The 18,134-nt window shown below is 40.7% G+C and overlaps 1 protein-coding gene and 1 pseudogene across 3 annotated transcripts in view; one reads left to right on the top strand and one right to left on the bottom strand.

Moving 5' to 3' along the window:
- The first annotated feature begins 2,278 nt into the window (after window positions 1-2,278).
- Window positions 2,279-18,134, top strand: part of LOC135520261 (tumor necrosis factor alpha-induced protein 8-like protein 2) — a 31,307-nt gene continuing 15,451 nt past the window's right edge. Inside the window, exons 1-4 of one of the 3 annotated variants that reach the window (XM_064945673.1) lie at window positions 2,280-2,734; window positions 6,787-7,110; window positions 7,278-7,524; window positions 10,534-12,643. In XM_064945673.1, coding sequence (XP_064801745.1) covers window positions 6,793-7,110; window positions 7,278-7,520 — 561 coding nt within the window. In that variant the 5' untranslated portion in view covers window positions 2,280-2,734; window positions 6,787-6,792 and the 3' untranslated portion in view covers window positions 7,521-7,524; window positions 10,534-12,643. Of the gene's footprint in view, window positions 2,735-6,786; window positions 7,111-7,277; window positions 8,241-10,533; window positions 12,644-18,134 lie in introns of those variants that run through there. The other 2 variants (XM_064945674.1, XM_064945672.1) reach the window with 2 other exon arrangements.
- LOC135520262 (lysM and putative peptidoglycan-binding domain-containing protein 1-like) lies at window positions 9,684-13,812 on the bottom strand (annotated as a pseudogene).

The following is an 18,134-nucleotide window of genomic DNA, read 5'->3' as shown; positions in this document are numbered from 1 at the left end:
CCACACACGCATCTGAACTCTCCTTATAGACATTTCTGAGAGAGATGTCATTACATGATTAAGAGGAAGCCGCCAGGAAACCGCTTAAGCCCTATTTCCTGTCGGTTGCCATGGTGACAGGCCCACTTTTACAGTTGACTATCTCTAGTCAGTTAATTTCTTGCTGGAGGAAAGAGAAAAACACAAAAGGTGCAGGTGTCTTTGAATCCCCACTGCACACTGTGGGCTTTTATCTGTTTAGACTCTCCCTTCAGTTCAACTGGGCCTTGGTCTGACCGCTCACCCTGACACCTGAAAACAATAATTAGCTCAAGGGCCTTGGCCCCATTGGATGGAGCTTTTTTTCTCTGGGTTGAGCCTTAGCAGGCTGGTCCAGCTGGATGTCGTTCACATAAACCTACAGATAAACAGAGCTTTTGAATTAGGAAATGGCCCAGCCTGTTATGAATCAGAGCATTCATGATTGTAATCATTTCCCTTAGTAGGAATTGTTGAGATTTATCAAATGCACCCCCTTTATAACTCAAGATCTGAGACTGGGATATCTGGAATATACAGTTGCTAGCGGCCGGGGGGGGCAAAATAAAACTTTTGGGGGGGCTTCAATTGGCTCATCCCACTCTAGCGACTCCTTGTGGCGGACCAGTCGTCAGCTGAACTGTGTTTTCTCTGACACATGGGTGTAAAGGTGAAGTATATCTTTAATTCTGTGAATAACAGTTGTATCTTTTATCAAGATTTATTATGAGTATTTCTGTAAACTGTTGTGGCTCTCTGCAAAATCACAGGATGTTTTGGAAGCAAAACATTACTGAACATAACGCGCCAATGTAAACAGATTTTTTGACATAAATATGCACTTTATCGAACAAAACATACATGTATTGTGTAACATGATGTCCTATGAGTGTCATCGGATGAAGATCATCAAAGGTTAGTGATTAATTTTATCTATATTTCTGCTTTTTGTGACTCCTCTCTTTGGCTGTAAAAATGGCTCTGTGTGTTTTTGAGACTTGGCTCTGACCTAACATAATCATATGTTGTGCTTTTGCTGTAAAGCCTTTTTTAAATCGGACACGATAGGTAGATTAACAAGAAGTTTATCTTTCATTTGGTGTATTGCACTTGTTAAGAAGTGCAGTTTGGCGGGTCATGTTTCGGAGGACGAATGACTCTACCTTCGCCTCCCAAGCCCGTTCGGGAGTTGCAGTGATGAGACGATCGATATTTGGAGAGAAAAAGGGGGTCAAATAAAATGTTTGGGAAAAACCTGCCTCACTCTTATAGAAACCTAACCCTGGGATAGAATTTTAATTTTCAGAGGAACAATTACACAAATGTTAATTACAAAATGTTGAGTGTTTCTGAATGGCCCAATGTCAGTTCTGACTTAAATTCGCTTGAAGGTCAGAGACAAGATTTGAATATTGCTGTCCATCAATGATTCCAAAACAAATTTACTGAGCTTGAGCAATTGTGACAAAAACAATGGATATAACTTACACTAAGAGTTGTGCAAGGTTGGTAGACTCTTATGATTCACAGCTGTAATGGCTGCCAAAGGTGTTTCCACCAAGTATTAACTCTGGGGTGTGAAGACATACACAATCAAAACATATTTGGTATTTTTGCTAATTTTTATTAATTTGGAAAAAATCCTATAATTTTCTATCACTTTCTTTCACTTCAAATGTAATGCCTTTTTTGAATATATTTTAAGGCAGCAAAATGTGAAGAATGTACAAGGATGTGTAGACCTTCACTATGCACTGTATTATTTTACCTCAGTCTACCTATGTCTATGTATTTGCTTTTCACAAATCCAACATCAATTGAAACTAAGACAACACAAGGAGAGATAAAATCTATGGCAACCAATGCAAACAAAGCTGGTAAATAGGTCTTATATAGCCATCAGTCTTTACTGACTTCCCTCCATTTCAAACCAATGTGAGCTCAGTATTTTGAAATACTGTTCATTCATGCCAATGTAGTTATAATACATTATATACAGTATACACTCCATACGGTATAATCCCTTCATACTCTACTATGTCACCAGGGTCAAAATTATACCGCTAAAGTAAAGCAGTGAAAATGTTAAAGGTTTAGGATGAACAGATGAACTATATGAATTTATACATTGCTGGAGAGCAGAGGTGACATGGAGTCCATTGCTGAGAGAAGCTGCATTCCTGCAATGATGATCACAAAAAAGGGTTAAGCCGCTCCCCTTTCAAATGACTGTGTTACTGGATTATTGCTAAATTCTTTCTGGTGTTTTCACTTGTCAGGACAAGCAGAGGCCCACAGTCAGCAGATAGAGAGAGAGAGGGGAACAGAGTGGATGAGAGAGAGAAACAAAAAGAAACAGGGAGACTGATAAAGTATGAAGAGGGATGAAAGTAAGAGAGAGATACTGTAGTTTGAAGAGGAAGAAAAGTTTGAATTTGAATTTTATAAGGAAATACAAGAGAGAGAAGGAGAGAGATAGAAACACTAAGGGGTGTGTCATAGCAATTTAGTTCCTCAAGGAAGTACAACTGACATTTATCTTGAGATGGTGGCGAGCAGCACAGATAGACGCGACACAGAGGGATTTTATTTTATTTTCACCTGATAAGATGAAGGGATTCCATTAACGAGTGCTCAATGCTGACAACCTGAGCCACGTGCCGTGGGGACTGAGACATTTGACACAAAGGAGGGAGGGGGACTCTCACACACACAGGTAAGAAGACTCGCAGGGCTTTCTCCATCTGATAACAACTCAACCATGTCTTTTCTATGCACAGTTAGCTCTACCTTTGACAGAAATAACGTACGCTCTTGCAAATATAACACTTGTGTTATTATTATAGCGAGCTTGTCGTTTTTTGTTACATCTTTCAATACAGTTTAGACCTATATGTATAAAGTGAGAAGGAAAGTGGTACTGAACAAACAAATAAGATCACGTGTGAATTCCTCTTCAATACTTTTCTAACTTACACTGGACGTGGGAGATGTGTATGTATGTACACTCAGTCATGCTGTAACAGGTACAAATGGAAGCCAGTCCTGACAGACAGCTGTATATGTGAGGAGAGAAACCATCTGTGCCTGGTGGAGCTTGCACAATCAAACGAGCTGTGAACTTTATTTTCCTCTATACTAGCCTACACGGATTGAGAGTGCCAGAGAGCCAGTCAGAGCGAAAGACACAGATGTGGAAATGACACAATGTGTTGGACAGACAGTAAGAGGTAAAAACAAAATTGGTCACCACAAACCAACTGCTCTGTTTCGCTTCCCTAATAAGCCAGCAGAGTCGTGTGTCAGTCTTGAACAACAACTCTTCAAAGACGTTGAGAAACGTTACAAGACTGACAAAACATGTGCAAAAATCATATTGTATGAACACTTTTGAATGAGAAACTGCCAGCATCAAACAGCAAGCATTCAGTCCAACACTATTGTTAATGAAGCAATACCGTTGTGATACCAGTTTTTTGGTCCATTATTGTGCCACATGCTGAACCTGCACACACACTGGACATGATTTAGAAACCCATACCAGAAAAACTGGAAAGTTCCTCACTTTGTGAGGTCCTCTATTGAAAAGAAAGGTCTGGACCTGAGCTCATGATAATGGCACCAGGAGTGTGTTCAATGAGGTGGTAGAACTGCACATATTCTCTGTGACTAAAAGTCATATGATTAAAAGTCATGTCCATCCTATATGATATATTTCTATCTGAAAAACCCTGAACATTTCACCCTTCTGAATAGACACTATAGGAACTGGGAGGCCTCAATGCCCCATAATACCACTCAAGTCTGGAGACAGGCAGCAGGTGGCATAAGCCTATAGGGCTAGTGGAACATGTCTGCCCGACCTGGTGCTTTGTAATAGCAGCAGTAGAAGTCACGTTCTGTCCAGGGAAGTGGAAGGGACTCCCCAATTCCCCTGCTAAGCCCTGTGGGTACACACACACACACACCCTCAGCAGTCATCTACGGAATGCTAAATATTTACCTCTCCCTCCCCAATCTTACAATCTTACGACCACTATCTCCAAGTCAGTCAGCACAGCTCTTCTTGATCCACACAACCTGCCCTCCTAACACTGGAGTCATGGAAGACCCACATTGCTTGGCTTTTCCATTTCCTGAAAATGTACTAATGTCTGGTTTCATAAAATTGGTTCCTTTTGTTAGAGGAGAAGTTAGTGCTCTTCTATCCATAGCCTAATGGATAGCAACTCAAATGTACCTTATTGAGTGCTCTCTAAATGTGTACATGGTCATTGTTGCTGTACTCCACATGAACTGTGTAAACATAAAAACGTGTTATCAGTCTGCCCTGTGCTGTCCATTACGGGAGAGTGTTTTTTCTTGTACTCTGGGCTGTCGCATGAAGACAACCCAAAAATCATATTTCTTACTGTAAACAATTGACCCTTAGCAGACTAGTCAAATAAACAGAGTGACTTTTCCTTTAAGCCCAGCCAAAGAGCCAGCTGTCTCCAGCTGTGGCTCCATATTTCTGCAGGGAGGATACATGGCTGATGGGTGCGCTCGTCTCCCAATCCACACTGGGCTTTTCTGCACTGGAATGAGATTGAGAGTGAATCTGAAATAGCTATCATGCTGTTCCACTTCCATTATCATCGTTAAGGGAAATTAATCTAATGAATGCTCCCGCAGAGAGCGGAGGCTTTGTACTGGAGCGTACCATTAGAAATGTGACACTGGATATGCATGTAATAAAAACCCAGTGGGATGTCATATGGGAGATGTGTGTTTGCTGATTATGGAACATAGGCTATTAGCGAGGTATGCCTATTAGTCCGTCAGGATCATTTGATTTATTGTTGGGAAAAGTCATTTGCATTCAGTGCTTACTGCATCAATTGTGAGTCAGATAGACGACTGTCATTAGGATCACACACACATGCACGAGTACACACACACCTGGACCCCTATTCATAAAGCCTTTCAGAATAGGAGTGCTGATGTAGGACCATTTCCTGTCTGTCAATATAATATTTTTTAATTATTATCCAAAATATTAAACTAATCCTAGATCAGTACTCTGAGACTCTTTGTGAATAAAGGCCCTGAAGCAATTTAAAAAACACCCGTATGTGTGAAGGCCTTGTTGCCACTTAAAGGATACCTCAATGTAAGACATTTTGCCTAAGGGAGGATTCCAAGACAGTAAATATACACTCTTGGGGGAAAAGTGCTTTCTATAACCTAAAAGGGCTCTTCGGCTGTTCCTATAGGAGAACCCTTTGAAGAACCATTTTTGGTTCCAGGTAGAACCCTTTCCACAGAGGGTTCTACATGGAACGCCAAAACCTGTAACCAAAAATATTTTTGCCTATGGGATAGCCATTGGGTCTAGGGCCATGACTTGCTCCATTCCCCCTGTTCTGATGCAATCTAGGAGCACTTGTAGAAACCTGTCTGAGCTATGCAGTCTACCTGCCTCTCTCACATACTTGTCCACACAGGCCTTAAGTGGAGATTCAGCCCTGAAATTATCCCCACAGGATGATTGTGAATGCTCTCAACATGTAACAGAAACCAATGGTAGAATTGCGTAACATTTTTATACATAGTTCGTACCCATTTTTACAATGTTGAAAATTATGTGGAAATGATGTGGCCACAATGTAAAGATACACAAAAAAGTATATATTTCATGTATAAAGGCGTATACTGAAAAGTGGTACCTTCTGGGCATTAGACTATGTGTTGCATGTAGGTTAGGCCCAAATCCATAGGTGGACCATGGAACCTACTGTGTTAATTTGATATTGAATACATCAAATGAACCTGTATCACAGCTGCAGGACAAAGCTGCAATGACACTAGTCCTGTTAAGCAGTGTGTGGTGCAACAGTTGTGTGTGTTTACGTGATGTAGGTACACTCATGTCCTCCCATGAGGGTTAGCTCTCTGTATCTTCACTCCCCTGACAGGGACACGGTGTGGGGTGAGGCTGTAGCCTCGGTGGGTATTACCCAGTGGTGTAAAGTACTTAAGTAAAAATACTTGAAATTACTATTTAAGTCATTTTTTATGCTATCTGTACTTTACTTTACTATTAATATTTTTGACAACTTTTATTTCACTACATTCCTAAAGAAAATGATGTACTTTTTACTCCATATATTTTCCCTGACAACCAAAAGTACTCATTACATTTTGAATACTTAGCAGGACAGGAAAATGGTCTAATTCACACACTTATCAAGAGAACGTCCCTGGTAATCCCTACTGCCTCTGATTTGGCGGACTCACTAAACACATGCTTTGTTTGTAAATTATGTCTGAGTGTTGGACCATGCCCCTGGCTATCTATAAATTTAAAAAACAAGAAAATGATGCCGTCTGGTTTGCTTTACATAAGGAATTAAAAATTATTTATACTTTTATTTTTGATACTTAAGTATATCTTAGCAATTACATTTACTTTGATACTTTTGAAAACCAAAATACCTTTTAGACGTTAACTCAAGTAGTATTTTACTGGGTGACTTTCACTTGAGTCATTTTCTATTAAGGCAGCTTTACTTTTACTCAAGTATGACAATTGGGTACTTTTTCCACCATGGGTATTACCCATGGAACATCCCCTGAGCTTAATGTATGTCTCAGTTGGATTCTCTGTGATACGAAAACAAAAAGCCCAGAAAACTGAAGTGAGGGAGATCCTGTGGCACGGCTGAGCTAGGAGTTAGAAATAACATAATCAACCACCTCTGCTCCCTTCTCTCTCCCAACCCCCAGGTAAGGATGGAGTCATTCAGCTCCAAGGATATGGCCATGCAGGCCCAGAAGAAGATCCTCAGCCACATGGCCAACAAGTCTGTGGTCCATATGTTCATAGACGACACCAGCAGTGAGATTCTGGACGAGCTCTACCGTGTTTCCAAAGAGTATTCAGGCAACCGCTCAGAGGCCCAGAAGGTGGTGAAGGACCTGATCAAGATAGCAGTGAAGATTGGCGTGCTGTTCAGACACAACCGTTTCAGCCCAGAGGAGCTGAGTCTGGCCCAGGACTTCAAGAAGAAGCTACATCAAGGAGCCATGACAGCCATCAGCTTCTATGAGGTAAACATGCCGGCATCTTGCATAACTCTATAATGTTACAGTGAGATAATTGATCATAGACCTCTATGCATTAACGGCTCATCACTTTCTATCAAAACAGATAAGACAATGACAACACAATAACAACATTGTTATCCGATCTCTATTTCCCACTTCTTCTTGTTCAGGTGGAGTTCACCTTTGACAAGATAGTAATGTCGGAGATCCTGACAGGTTGCAGAGATCTGTTGTTGAAGCTAGTCGACTCCCACCTCACGCCCAAATCCCATGGTCGCATCAACCACGTATTCAACCATTACTCCGATCCAGAGCTTCTGACCCAGCTGTACAACCCTGATGGATCCTTTAAACCCAACCTCACCAAAATCTGCACCGGCCTCAACCGTCTGCTGGAGGAGGGGACATTATGAGAGTGTGAGCAAGTTTATGATTGTGAGAGAGACACTGGGAGATCTGCTTGAAGGGGTCTGCTTAGAACTCAAGAGAGGACTGTGTGTAAGGACAGGAAGTGTCCATGCTCTAAATGAGAACTGGCGAGATTTGTGACCCAAGTTTTACTTGATGTAGTCACTCACTGATCTGTTATTTTCCAAAAAGGGTACTGCCAAAAGTGAAAGAATATGAGAATATGCAGGATGATGCATAGTTAATGTCTCCTGATGAATTGTGTCTCCACGAATGGAGTTCCTGGAAAGTCAGGATTAGGTTAAGATTGTGTCAACCACCTGATTTTATACAGTGGAATTTCCGTCCAAGGTTTCACATACTCATTTACTATTCTAGTTTTTCTGTAGTTTTTTCTCTCTTGCTCACCATATTATGTACTGTATAGGGAAAGATAAACCTCAAGGACTGCACAATACTGACTGACAGAATGAAAACAAGGGTTAAAAGCAAGCGGTGAAATATAAGAATAGAGTACTACCATCTAGTGGTCTAGCTGGCAATGACTCAGTACTGCATGTATCGAAGAAAATATAAAAGCTTATGGAGAAAACAGTGCACATTTATTGTGGAGATACAAGAGAGTAAATTCATAAGGCCCAAAGAGAAACTGGATTGGAATATTTAAAAATAATTTGGGCCTTATAAATAATAGGATTGGAAAAAAATAAAAGGCTTGTAAATTAGTGCCTTTTTATTGTCCATTTGTGAATATATTGACTTCACATCTTAAGTTAATGTTATTAAATGTACAATGTTATTAAATGTACAATATGTGCAATTTATCAATAAATTGACAGCAATGTGTGTACATACAGTACCAGTAAAAGTTTTGGACACACCTACTTATTCAAGTTTTTTTTTTTTTTTTTTTTTTTTTACATTGTAGAATAATATTGAAGGCATCAAAACTATGAAATAATACATATGGAATCAAAAACAAAAGTGTTAAATTAAAATATATTATATATTTTAGATTCTTCAAAGTAGCCAACCTTTGCATTGATGACAGCTTTGCACACTCTTAGCATTCTCTCAACCAGCTTCATGAGGAATGATTTTCCAATTCTTGAAAGAGTTCCCACATATGCTGAGCACTTGTTTGCTGCTTTTCCTTCACTCTGCGGTACAACTCATCACAAATCATCTCAATTGGGTTGAGGTTGGGTGATTGTGGAGGCCAGGTCATCTGATGTAGCACTCCATCACTCTCCTTCTTGGCCAAATAGTCCTTACACAGCCTGGAGGTGTATTGGGTCATTGTCCTGTTGAAAAACAAATGATAGTCCCACTAAGCGGAAACCAGATGGGATGGTGTATTGCTGCAGAATGCTGTGGTAGCCATGCTGGTTAAGTGTGCCTTGAATTCTAAATAAATCACGACAGTGTCACCAGCAAAGCACCCCCACACCATCACAGCTCCTCCTATATGCTTCACGGTGGGAACCACACATGCGGAGGTCATCCGCTCACCTACTCTGCATCTCACAAAGACATGGCATTAGGAAGCAAAAATCTCAAATTTGGACTCATCAGACCAAAGGACAGATTTCCACCGGTCAATGTCCATTGACTGGCTCAAACGCATTAAGGACAGAAATTCATAAATACATTTTTAACAAGGCACACCTGTTAATTGAAATGCTTTCCAGGTGACTACCTCATGAAGCTAGTTGAGAAAATGGCAAAGGTGTACAACGCTGTCATCAAGGCAACGGGTGGCTACTTTGAAGTATCTCAAATATAGAATATATTTTGATTTGTTTAACTCTTTTTTTGGTTACATGATTCCATGTGTGTTATTATGTCTTCAGTTTTTATGTCTTCACTATTATTCCACAATGTAAAAAATATAACAAATAATGAAAAACCCTGGAATGAGTAGATGTGTCCAATCTTTTGACTGGTACTGTAGGTGGTTAGCTAAATGGAAATACCTGGGTAAAAAAGGGACAACCTAGTGAATTAACAGTAACATCACATATAAAAACCAGTAACCAGGCCAGATGCTTCTGAAATAACTAAGGCAAATTCAAATATATATTGTACTTCAAAACTACACTTCTGGATTTACTTAAACAGCATAAATGTTTACAGTGTGAAACAAAAAGGAAACCATACCAGAGGAATATCGTTTTGTCTTTCGTTGAAATAGCAAGGAGAAACAACAAGTTCCTCACTTTGATTGAGTATAACCAATTCAGTACTGTAACAATACAGTTGGTTGGAAAAATTAAATTAAATTAAATACCAAGGCAACCTTACCACTTACTACAACCTAGTGCCAGGATTAGAAAATGAAAGTGCAGTGCTCAGTATTCTTCTAAAAATAAATATGTACATCATTGCATAATTGTAACAAACACCCAATGAAGACTAGGCTATACCAACTCACATTGGTTTCAATAATTAATACATTTTTTAGAGTCAACTTCTATTGTTCTCCAAGACTTACATTTTTTTCCACATTTCTGACATTGCATAAGACACTACAAGGTAGCATAACTCAAATGATCTAGCGCCTGTGGCCAAGCATAACTTGGAGAGTTACATGATCACACTAACATACAAACACAAGTCAAAGTACCACATTCTGACTCTCATTTTGTGTAGTAAACAGACAACCAGACAGTGCTGTTCTGGACATGGCAGATATATAATACGTAATCAATGTACTACAACTTGAAATAACTTGGTAGTAGTTAATTACTTGCCTAATAAGAAGTATTCTTATGTCAAAATGAAACGCTATCAGCAAAACAATTATATCAACAGTGCTAACAACCAACTTTCAACTACCAAGTCCATAGAGCAGCAAGTTACTCATCAGTGAAAATAAGAACTCTCCTAAATCTGTAATGCCAGATTAGCTTGGACGTCTATCCCTTTGATTTTTGTATTAGTACCACGTGTCCCATGATCTGCCTGACAGAGGCAATGAAATCACAACTCAAAGATCTCATCCTCTCTTTCTCACAGTTTCTTCGTGCATTTGGTGATGGTGAGGGGCACTGCACCAAGTATGGCTTGCTGATGCATTCTGGGAGAGGTGACGACCGTGGCACTGTTTGACCTTGTAAATCGACGGTCTGTTGTCTTGCTGGTACAAGCTGCTTCCAAAGATGTCAAACTGTGATGGAAAACCCCAGAACCTTGACAAAATCAAGCATTGTATGAAGACCTAAGCACATAATACAGTGTTGTCCAAACCATGGGGTCACGAGAAAAATGTAAATACATTTGTTTTAAATTGCGGTTGCCACTTGATGCAATTAACAGAACGGTTTCTGTTTTCGTCCTACAAATATGTCTCCATCTTTTGAACCGTAAGCTTCAAAATGTTATGACCCCATCACTCAAAGACAAGACTTTGTTTCCTTCTAGAGTGACCACAATGCTGCATTGAAATAGTTAGAGTGGACAAGACCAGGAACTAAATCAGACTTTTTTAGACAGAAGATCATACAAAAATATTGCCTGATCATCTTCTGAACTTCCCAATACCTTTCTGTTGCATTTCTGTCACTTCAAACCATACTTTATTCAGATTGAAATACTGTCAAAAGTACTGTCTTAGTCACAATTTAAAAAAAGAAACATTGGCTGTTGATTACATACCCTTTTTTTTACATGGTGGGGTCGCACAATTTTTTTTATTTCAAAATGGGGTCGAGGGCCAAAAAAATTTGGGAACCCTTGACATAATAACATGCTACTGATGTCATGACATCATCACATTGACACCCTACTCGTTTAGATGGATATTATCATTTCATCAAAGTTAAAGCTGCAATATGTAATTTTTGGGCGACTGACCAATTACACATAGAAATTTGTGTTATAGATCTGTCCTTCTCATTGAATGCAAGTCTAAAAAGCTGTATATGTTCTATGTGAGCTATTTCTATGCTTCCTTTTCTTAAGCTCGTTTTTGCATATTTTTCTTTCGGTTTTGTACACCATCTTCCAACAGTTGAAAACAATATTTTTGTTTATGGAAAAGGCATTTCACAGCAGTTTAGATGGTACATTTGTGGCGAAATCTGCACGGAGCCTTCACCGTGCACTGCCACTTTAAGAGCGCATGAGCAGTAAGGAAGGAGGAAATGAAAAGAGCTCAATCAGCTCTTTGGGGAGGGGCTCTTGGATGGCGCGACAGTTTGTTTGAGTGAGTGAGTGAGTGAGTGAGTGAGTGAGTGAGTGAGTGAGTGAGTGAGTGAGTTGCAGAAGTTTTGTTTGTTTTCAACGTTTGTAGTTTAAAGTATGTAACTCAATCATCGGTGTGATCGCTTTAGATCGTGGTGGTTTTTGTTTGGGACCGAGCCTGTTATGGATCGCATGGATTAGTAGCAACATCGTTGCGAAGCTTTAACATACAAACCATCGGACAGTCAGACCGTACACCGGCAGCCCTGAAGACAACAGCTAAGATTTCTCTTTTTCTCTCTCTTTCTCTTCCCTCTCATTCCAGTGCTTCACCCTGCAACAGACTCTCTATTTTTCAAATGCACTTCCCATTGAAGTTCATTAGAGCTGGACTATTATTGCCCTGCCAGAAGTATTTTGATGGACATTTTAGTTAAAAGGGAGGTTGCTTGCAAGTTGTGTATTATTATGTGAACTGTATTGAGGTGAGGTGTACTAATGACATGTGGTCGAGAAGACTGTGGACATTTTTAAGGCCTTTGTTGTGTCGATGAACACCCCCCACATTCATACCCTCTGCACTCATCCACTAGAAAATAATACAGATTATTGCAAATCCTCTGATGACTGGGTTCGCTCTTGTATGAAGTTGCTGTTTAATTGTTCTGCCATTATTAGTATTATTGTATGAGGTATTCTTGTTGGGGTTACCCCTGTGCTGTGATGTGGGTTTTATATGGTGTGTATTCTCTTTTCTCTCCACTGGCTATCTGGTAAACAGGATACACTCTAGGCAGTCTCTTCTGCTGATGTGTGTGGGTCTGGTAGTGGTACTCTCTCTATTCTACTCTTTTCCTTTCGGCATGGTTAATACCTGCCTGGCGCCCAAACAAAATCTTTCTTTACCCCTCTCTAATAAATACCACTACACATTGATTCTCCACACTATACTTGCTTGTTTTGTCACAATCTGAAATTAGGCAACCTATTAGATTTTTTTCAACTAGAAAATGGTGGAGCGATTTTGCATAGTGCATCATAAACTAGACTGACCACTAGTTTATGACAGGACAGAATAATACAAAGTGACGTTATCTGGGTGAATTGACCTTTTCTCTCCCTCTTGGCATCTTTTCACAGCTGCTTGCTTGGTCTGGCTGATCATACGATCCATCCTTTTCAAGAAATTCATTGGAGAAAGTTCTGATGTACCTTCTTCTTGTGTCTTTTCAGAATTATTCACTGGCTTCTCATTTTGTGGAGAGACATTTTAACTTGTACTGTCCTGTACCTTGCCCGAGTCCTCCTCAGTCACATCTACCCCAATATTAGCATCACTGTTGTAGTCTGACAGCACAGGGATAGAAAGATACTACGTTAGGAATATTGAGTCATTCGTGTACAGTCTATTTGCTCTTTTGATTTGTTCCATCTGTTAAAAAGATACAATTGCAGATGTGGGTTTATGAAGGTAAACACATTTATCACCATAGCATAAGTCCACAAATTGCCCATTTAAATTGTCATGCAGTTAAAACTCCTCCTTGATAGGATGTGTGCTGGGGCAACATTTCAAATACTCACATTTTGGAAGAATGGCAATGCCAACATCTCGCTACTCACAGATACTCCATATTTCGACGCGAGTCCTTGCAACGTCTCTCCTGGCTGAACTTGGTGTTCAATTCGTCTTTGTCGTACCGGAGAAAGGTTGGATTGTACAAGACTGCCATATGACCTCGTGCGGTTAACGGAGAGTAGACCGGCTCCATCCGTTGAAAGAGGAGCCCGTTCCCCGTGGAACATGGTTGAGCTTATCTAGCCCCCCTCTTGACTTGCTAAGTTAACAATAACGTTAGCTAGCGTAAACCAGTTTACGTTACTGGCTATAGTAGTTACTATAGTTTGCCGGCTAGCTAAATTGCCTATACAGTTAGAAAACCTGTATCGTCGTTATTGTAGGGAGGTGGTAGCTAGCTAATAATAACATGAGTTTAAGTGCATGTAGCTAGTTTACCTCATCGACTAGCTAGTTAGTTAGCTTCTAAACAAAATCTTGCCATAGGAAAAATGTATTTAGTCAGCTGTCTGTTTCCATGGCTGCCGTGGTATGACCAAAATTCCTCACTGAAAGCAGGAAGTGGCTAGATTACAAACGGGTTTGAATATGGTTGGAATAGCTAGCTAGCGATTCGCAAATAAGGACCTCACTAACAAATATATTTAGCTAAACCTATTAATCTAAATGTCGTTTAAAAGAGAAGGCAAAGATCAGAGTCAATAGAATATCCTCAAGGCGAGCCATCTTAGTTGTTACTTACACAGAAATCAATTTGTACTTTAGCTTGCTAGCTACATGCGAAACGGGCACGTTTGTCATTTTAACTAGCTAGTTAGTTAACGTAGCTAGCTAACGTTAATTGTTTATTTCCCAGAAACGTCGTGTTGCAGAACTCCTGTCCAATTTCATTCCAGAGGATGAGGTAGCCTTGATGAAAAATGGAAGGTGAAGTACCTGTTGTGCCGAAAATCACCCCCTGACAGACTCCCCCCGGTTGCAAGTTCAAACCCCCCGAGCTGACAAGGTACAAATCTGTTGTTCTACCCCTGAACAGGCAGTTAACCCACTGTTCCTAGGCTGTCATTGAAAATAAGAATTTGTTCTTAACTGACTTGCCTAGTTAAATATAGGTTAAAAAAATAGAGGGAGGAAAATGTAGGCAAGCAATAAACATTAAAATAAGACATGGGAGAGATTACACATTTTGGCAAAGAGATTTATTTATAGACTAACCAGTTAGGCCAGTTGAGAACAAGTTCTCATTTACTTCTGTGACCTGGCCAAGATAAAGCAAAGCAGTGCGACAAAAACAACAACACAAAGTTACACATAAGCAAACGTACAGTCAAAAACACAATAGAAACATCTATGTACAGTGTGTGCAAATGTAGAAGATTATGGAGGTAAAGATACATAGGCCATAGAGGTGAAATAATTATCATTGAGCATTAACACTGGAGTGATTGATGTGCAGATGATGATGTGCAAGTAGAGATACTGGGGTGCAAAAGAACAAAGATAAATAACAATATGGGGATGAGGTAGTTGGGTGTGCTATTTACAGATTGGCTGTGTACAGGTACAATGATTGGTAAGCTGCTCTGACAGCTGATGCTTAAAGTTAGAGAGGGAGATGTAAAGTCTACAGCTTCAGTGATGTTTGCAATTTGTTACATTGGCAGCAGAGAACTGGAAGGAAAGGCGGCCAAAGGAACTGTTGGCTTTGGGGATGACCAGTGAAATATACCTGCTGGAGCGTGTGCTACGGGTGGGTGTTGATATGGTGACCAGTGAGCTGAGATAAGGCGTGGCGTTACCTAGCAAAGACTTATACAGTGCCTTGCGAAAGTATTCGGCCCCCTTGAACTTTGCGACCTTTTGCCACATTTCAGGCTTCAAACATAAAGATATAAAACTGTATTTTTTGTGAAGAATCAACAACAAGTGGGACACAATCATGAAGTGGAACGACATTTTTTGGATATTTCAAACTTTTTTAACAAATCAAAAACTGAAAAAATGACCCTTTACTTTCAGTGCTGCAAACTCTCTCCAGAAGTTCAGTGAGGATCTCTGAATGATCCAATGTTGACCTGAATGACTAATGATGATAAATACAATCCACCTGTGTGTAATCAAGTCTCTGTATAAATGCACCTGCACTGTGATAGTCTCAGAGGTCCGTTAAAAGCGCAGAGAGCATCATGAAGAACAAGGAACACACCAGGCAGGTCCGAGATACTGTTGAAGAAGTTTAAAGCCGGATTTGGATACAAAAAGATTTCCCAAGCTTTAAACATCCCAAGGAGCACTGTGCAAGCGATAATATTGAAATGGAAGGAGTATCAGACCACTGCAAATCTACCAAGACCTGGCCGTCCCTCTAAACGTTCAGCTCATACAAGGAGAAGACTGATCAGAGATGCAGCCAAGAGGCCCATGATCACTCTGGATGAACTGCAGAAATCTACCGCTGAGGTGGAAGACTCTGTCCATAGGACAACAATCAGTCGTATATTGCACAAATCTGGCCTTTATGGAAGAGTGGCAAGAAGAAAGCCATTTCTTAAAGATATCCATAAAAAGTGTTGTTTAAAGTTTGCCACAAGCCACCTGGGAGACACACCAAACATGTGGAAGAAGGTGCTCTGGTCAGATGAAACCAAAATTTAACTTTATGGCAACAATGCAAAACGTTATGTTTGGCGTAAAAGCAACACAGGTCATCACCCTGAACACACCATCCCCACTGTCAAACATGGTGGTGGCAGCATCATGGTTTGGGCCTGCTTTTCTTCAGCAGGGACAGGGAAGATGGTTAAAATTGATGGGAAGATGGATGGAGCCAAATACAGGACCATTCTGGAAGAAAACCTGATGGAGTCTGCAAAAGACCTGAGACTGGGACGGAGATTTGTCTTCCAACAAGACAATGATCCAAAACATAAAGCAAAATCTACAATGGAATGGTTCAAAAATATACATATCCAGGTGTTAGAATGGCCAAGTCAAAGTCCAGACCTGAATCCAATCGAGAATCTGTGGAAAGAACTGAAAACTGCTGTTCACAAATGCTCTCCATCCAACCTCACTGAGCTCGAGCTGTTTTGCAAGGAGGAATGGGAAAAAATTTCAGTCTCTCGATGTGCAAAACTGATAGAGACATACCCCAAGCGACTTACAGCTGTAATCGCAGCAAAAGGTGGCGCTTCAAAGTATTAACTTAAGGGGGCCGAATACTTTCGCAAGGCACTGTAGATGACCTGGAGAATGTGGGTTTGGCGATGAATATGTAGCGAGGGCCAGCCAACGAGAGCATACAGATTGCAGTGGTGGGTAGTATATGGGGGCTTTGGTGACAAAATGGATGGCACTGTGATAGACTACACCCAGTTTGCCGAGTAGAGTGTAGGAGGCTATTTTCTAAATGACATCGCCAAAGTTAAGGATCGGTAGGATAGTCAGTTTTACCAGGGTATGTTTGGCAGCATGACTGAAGGAGGCTTTGTTGCAAAATAGGAAGCCGATTCTAGATTTAATTTTGGATTGGAGATGCTTAATGTGAGTCTGGAAGGAGAGTTTAGTCTAACCAGACACCGAGGTATTTGTAGTTGTCCACATATTCTAGGTCAGAACTGTCCAGAGTAGTGATGTTAGTTAGGTGGGCAGGTGCGGGCAGCAATCAGTTGAAGAGCATGCATTTATAAGCAGTTGGAGGCCACGGAAGGAGTGTTGTATGGCATTGAAACTTGTTTGGAGGTTTGTTTACACAGTGTCCAAAGAAGGGCCAGATGTATACAGAATGGTGTCATCTGCGTAGAGGTGGATCAGAGAATCACCAGCCGCAAGAGCGACATCATTCATATATACAGAGAAAAGAGTCAGCCTGAGAATTGAACCCTGTGTCACCCCCATAGACTGCCAGAGGTCCGGACAACAGGCCCTCCGATTTGACACACTGAACTCTATCTGAGAAGTGGTTGGTGAACCAGGTGAGGCAGTCATTTGAGAAGCCAAGGCTATTGAGTCTGCCGATAAGAATGCTGTGATTGACGGAGTCGAAAGTCTTGGCCAGGTCGATGAATGCGGCTGCACAGTACTGTCTTTTATCGATGGTGGTTTTGATATTGTTTAGGACCTTGAGCGTGGCTGAAGTGCACCCATGACCAGCTCGGAAACCAGATTGCATAGTGAAGAAGGTATGGTGGGATTCGAAATGGTCGGTGATCTGTTTTGTTAATTTGGCTTTCTAAGATTTTAGAAAGGCAGGGCAGGATGGATATAGGTCAATAACAGTTTGGATTTAGAGTGTCTCCCCCTTTGAAGAGGGGGATGACTGTGGCAGCTTTCCAATCTTTTTGAACAGGCTAGTAATAGGGGTTGCAACAATTTCAGCGAATCATTTTAGAAAGAGAGGGTCCAGATTATCGAGCCCAGCTGATTTGTAGGGATCCAGATTTTGCAGCTCTTTCAGAACATCAGCTGTCTGATTTGGGTGAAGGAGAAGCAGGGGGCTTCGGCAAGTTGCTACGGGGGGTGCAGAGCTGTTGGTAGGGGTAGCCAGGTGGAAAGCATGGCCAGCTGTAGAAAAATGCTTATTGAAATTATCAATTATCGTAGATTTATCGGTGGTGACAGTGTTTCCTATCCTCAGTGCAGTGGGCAGCTGGGAGGAGGTGCTCTTATTCACCATGGATGTTACAGTGTCCCAAAATGTTTTGGAATTAGTGCTCCACGATGCAAATTTCTGTTTGAAAAAGCTAGCCTTAGCTTTCCTAACTGACTGTATATTGGTTCTAGACTTCCCTGAAAAGTTGCATATCACAGGGGCTATTCAATGCTAATTCAGAACGCCACAGGATGTTTTTGTGCT

This window comes from Oncorhynchus masou, chromosome 29, assembly GCF_036934945.1.
Source record: "Oncorhynchus masou masou isolate Uvic2021 chromosome 29, UVic_Omas_1.1, whole genome shotgun sequence".
In the NCBI taxonomy this organism is placed as follows: domain Eukaryota; kingdom Metazoa; phylum Chordata; class Actinopteri; order Salmoniformes; family Salmonidae; genus Oncorhynchus; species Oncorhynchus masou.
Note: the sequence above shows the minus strand (reverse complement) of the source record. Positions and strands in the feature narration are given on the sequence as shown.